Source organism: Cannabis sativa, chromosome 4, assembly GCF_029168945.1.
Source record: "Cannabis sativa cultivar Pink pepper isolate KNU-18-1 chromosome 4, ASM2916894v1, whole genome shotgun sequence".
Lineage (NCBI taxonomy): Eukaryota > Viridiplantae > Streptophyta > Magnoliopsida > Rosales > Cannabaceae > Cannabis > Cannabis sativa.
The window spans coordinates 10,259,100-10,262,626 of NC_083604.1; the positions used below are offsets into that span (position 1 = coordinate 10,259,100).

The 3,527-nt window shown below is 41.7% G+C and overlaps 1 protein-coding gene across 1 annotated transcript; it reads left to right on the top strand.

The window, feature by feature from the left end:
- Positions 1-993: 993 nt before the first annotated feature.
- Positions 994-1,674, top strand: LOC133036784 (uncharacterized). Its single transcript, XM_061113521.1, has 2 exons — positions 994-1,425; positions 1,666-1,674. The coding sequence occupies exons 1-2, from the start codon at positions 994-996 to the stop codon at positions 1,672-1,674; spliced, it is 441 nt and encodes a 146-aa protein (XP_060969504.1).
- The last annotated feature ends 1,853 nt before the right edge of the window (positions 1,675-3,527 follow it).

The following is a 3,527-nucleotide window of genomic DNA, read 5'->3' on the forward strand; positions in this document are numbered from 1 at the left end:
CGACCCTACCTGATTGGAAATAAGGTAATTGTCTACACAGATCATTCAGCAATCAAATACCTTATGACCAAGAAGGATGCAAAACCAAGACTGATTCGGTGGGTACTTCTACTTCAAGAGTTTGACTTAGAGATAAAAGATAAAAAGGGCACCGAAAACCTGGTAGCAGACCACTTGTCAAGATTAGAGCTGGAAGAGAGTCAGAATACAAAGGAGGTACAAATAAATGAGCAATTTCCTGATGAACAACTCTTTAGTGTGAGGGAAAACCTGATGGTATTGTGGGCTGACTATGTTAATTTCTTGGCTGCAAAAATAACTCCGCCCGAGCTTTCGCGTCAACAATTGAAGAAATTCTTTTCTGAGGTGAAACATTACTATTGGGAAGAACCAATCCTCTACAAGCACTGCGCTGATCAGATAATAAGGAGATGTGTGCCTGAAGAGGAGATGTATTCTATCCTAAATCACTGTCATGCTTTACCATGTGGGGGACATTTTAGTGGAAATAGAACAGCTGCAAAGGTGTTGCAAAGTGGATTCTTTTGGCCAACGCTATTCAAGGATGCTACTACTTTTGTAAAGGCATGTGATCGTTGTCAACGAACAGGTAATATCTCAAGAAGAAACGAGATGCCTTTAACAGGAATTTTAGAAGTTGAATTGTTTGATGTGTGGGGAATAGACTTTATGGGTCCTTTTCCTTCATCCTTTAGCAATCAGTACATTCTTTTGGCTGTTGATTATGTGTCTAAATGGGTCGAAGCTTCAGCTACACCTCAAAATGATGGAAAGACAGTTCTCCGCTTCTTACAAAAGAACATTTTTACTCGGTTTGGTACTCCTCGAGCAATAGTAAGCGATGAAGGGAGTCACTTCTGTAACAAGCAGTTTGAAGCACTTCTTTCAAGATATGGTGTCCGACATCGAACTGCTTTACCATACCATCCCCAAAGTAATGGCCAAGCTGAAATTTCTAATCGGGAGATTAAGATGATTCTAGAGAAAACAGTGCAAAGATCAAGGAAAGATTGGTCAAGAAAATTAGATGACGCATTGTGGGCATACAGAACTGCTTTCAAAACACCGATTAACATGTCCCCATATCGGTTGGTGTTTGAAAAGGCTTGCCATTTACCGGTGGAGTTAGAGCATAGAGCTTTTTGGGCCATGAAGACTCTTAACATGGAACTAAAAGCTGCAGGGGAGAAAAGACTGTTACAGCTGAATGAGCTAGATGAGTTTCGGAACGAAGCCTATGAAAACGCAAAGATATACAAGGAGAGAACTAAAAAGTGGCACGATCAAGGTCTAGTACGGAAAGAGTTTCAACCAGGGCAGCAAGTGTTACTCTTTAATTCAAGGCTGAAACTGTTTCCTGGAAAGTTGAAATCAAGGTGGTCGGGACCATTCACGGTGGTCAAGGTGTTTCCTTATGGAGCGGTGGAGTTAAAAGGTGAAAGTCCAACAACTTTCAAAGTTAATGGACAGCGTTTAAAGCTCTACTTGGGAGGTCAGTTTGACCAAGCCAAGTCCGCCATGATCTTGGCGCCACTTTCAAGTGCAAAGCTCAGCGTCCAGCTGTATGACGATAAAGACAACGCTTCTGGGAGGCAACCTAAGTATTTTTCGTTAGGCTTTTGATTATGTTTTAATATGCTTTAGTATTGTTAGTATTTTCAATTTTTAGATTAGTACCAGACATTATTTCTTTTTAATTGAATCGTGAAAAGCGTGAAAAAAAAAATTCTCGACCTGGAACCCAGTACTCGCGACTAGCCTTTGGCCTAGTAGCGACCTATTTTCCAAGTCGCGACCTCAGTCGCGACTTCCTGATTTTCCAGAGAGGCAGGAAATTTGATCGTAAGCTAGTCGCGACTAGCCTTAGGCCAAGTCGCGACTTGCTCACAAAAATTTCTATAAATTCACACTTTCCCCCTCATTCAACCCTACACCAACAAATTTCAAATTTCAAATCCTCTCAGCCGACCCAAACCTCTTTCCATCTCAAAAATTCAATTTTTCATCTCCAATCTTCAATCTTTTCATCTTTTCTCAAATTTCTTAAACCCAATCTATTCAAAAACCCAATTTCACTCAACAATCTACACATATCATCAAAACCCATACCAAAAATAACCCAAAATAGCCCAAATCCAAAAATCACCATTGTTTTCAACTTCAACCTCAAGCTTTCAAGAACATTCAACAATGGAGGTGGAGTAAAGTTTTTTTTCGGGTTTGTAAGTATCACTTTCTTCATTCTTAAAAAAATTTGATTAAGTTTTTTTTAGATTTTGAGTGGTATAAATGTGTGTTGTGCAAAAATATTGATGATATTGGGTTTGTTATTATTGTATTGTGGTATTGAGTGTTTGGGAATATTGTTTGAGTGAATTTTATTTTTGGGATAGAAAAAATTTAAGGGGAAGTGCTGCCCAATTTTTTTTTAAAAAAGAAAGAAAAAAAAAAGTTTCAGAAAAAAAAAATCGAAAAAAAAGGAAAAAATGGCACCAAAGAGGACTAGGAATGTTGAGGAAGGTTCGTCTTCAAACCCTCCACCAACGGGTTTTGATAGAACCCGCTTTGGAAATATCGAGGCCCACAATCGCTTCGTGAGGTTAAAGAATAGGGCTTATATTGAAGATCGGGGTATTGAATTCCCGGAAAATCCCTTGAGGCGCCAACCTCGGTTTGAAGCAATCAGAGCTCAAATTGAGAGAATGAAGTGGGGAAGCTTTGTAGATACTCGGGGTCGGGCTAATGTTACTATGGCCTGTGAATTCCTTGCGAATTGGCCCGACCGCCGGAATGGGGAAGTGAAGGTGCGTGGAAAGAAAGTTCCCGCCACTGCTGATGCATTCAATGTGATGTTCTCTGTCCCAGATTACACTAGGGAGGAACAACGCCTCCGAATTATTGAGGAGGAAGAGCAGTTTGATATGGTGGATGTGGCAGAGCCAGTGAGATTTCCTGGGTTGAGGTTCCATGACAATGATGGCACCGAGGGGTCGCCCAATATTCTATACCGGTGTGAGCTGAACCCGGTGGCAAAAACATGGCTGTACTTTGTGAGTGCTCGGTTAGTGCCCAACAAGCATTTTTCCGATGTCCAAATGGATCGCCTGAAATATGTGTACGCCATAATGAAGGGGTACAACATTAATATTGGACAAGTCATAAGGCAAAGCATTGAGCAGATCGTGCAAGGAGCCACGGGAGGTGGTTTTGGTTTGGCAGGAGTTATCACAGAACTCTGCGGGGCATATGAAGTTCCCCAGTTAGAGTATGACAACACGGTGTTGCCACTTCGCAAGATGGACATCGCCTTTGTCAACAGGCTGAAAGAGCCACACCCCTATGGCCAGCCACCACCTGATGCACCGCAAGGGCGTAGGCGGCAACGTGAGCCTAGTGTTGAAGAAGAAGAGGAGCAACCACTACAATTGCCTGGGCCCATCGATCCTACAACACAATACACTCATGCACAGCTGAGTTATATAATTCAGCAGAACAACCACATGCAA

Coding starts and splice junctions, on each gene's coding strand:
- LOC133036784 (XM_061113521.1), top strand. CDS start 994: ATGATTCTAGAGAAAACAGTGCAAAGATCAAGGAAAGATTGGTCAAGA.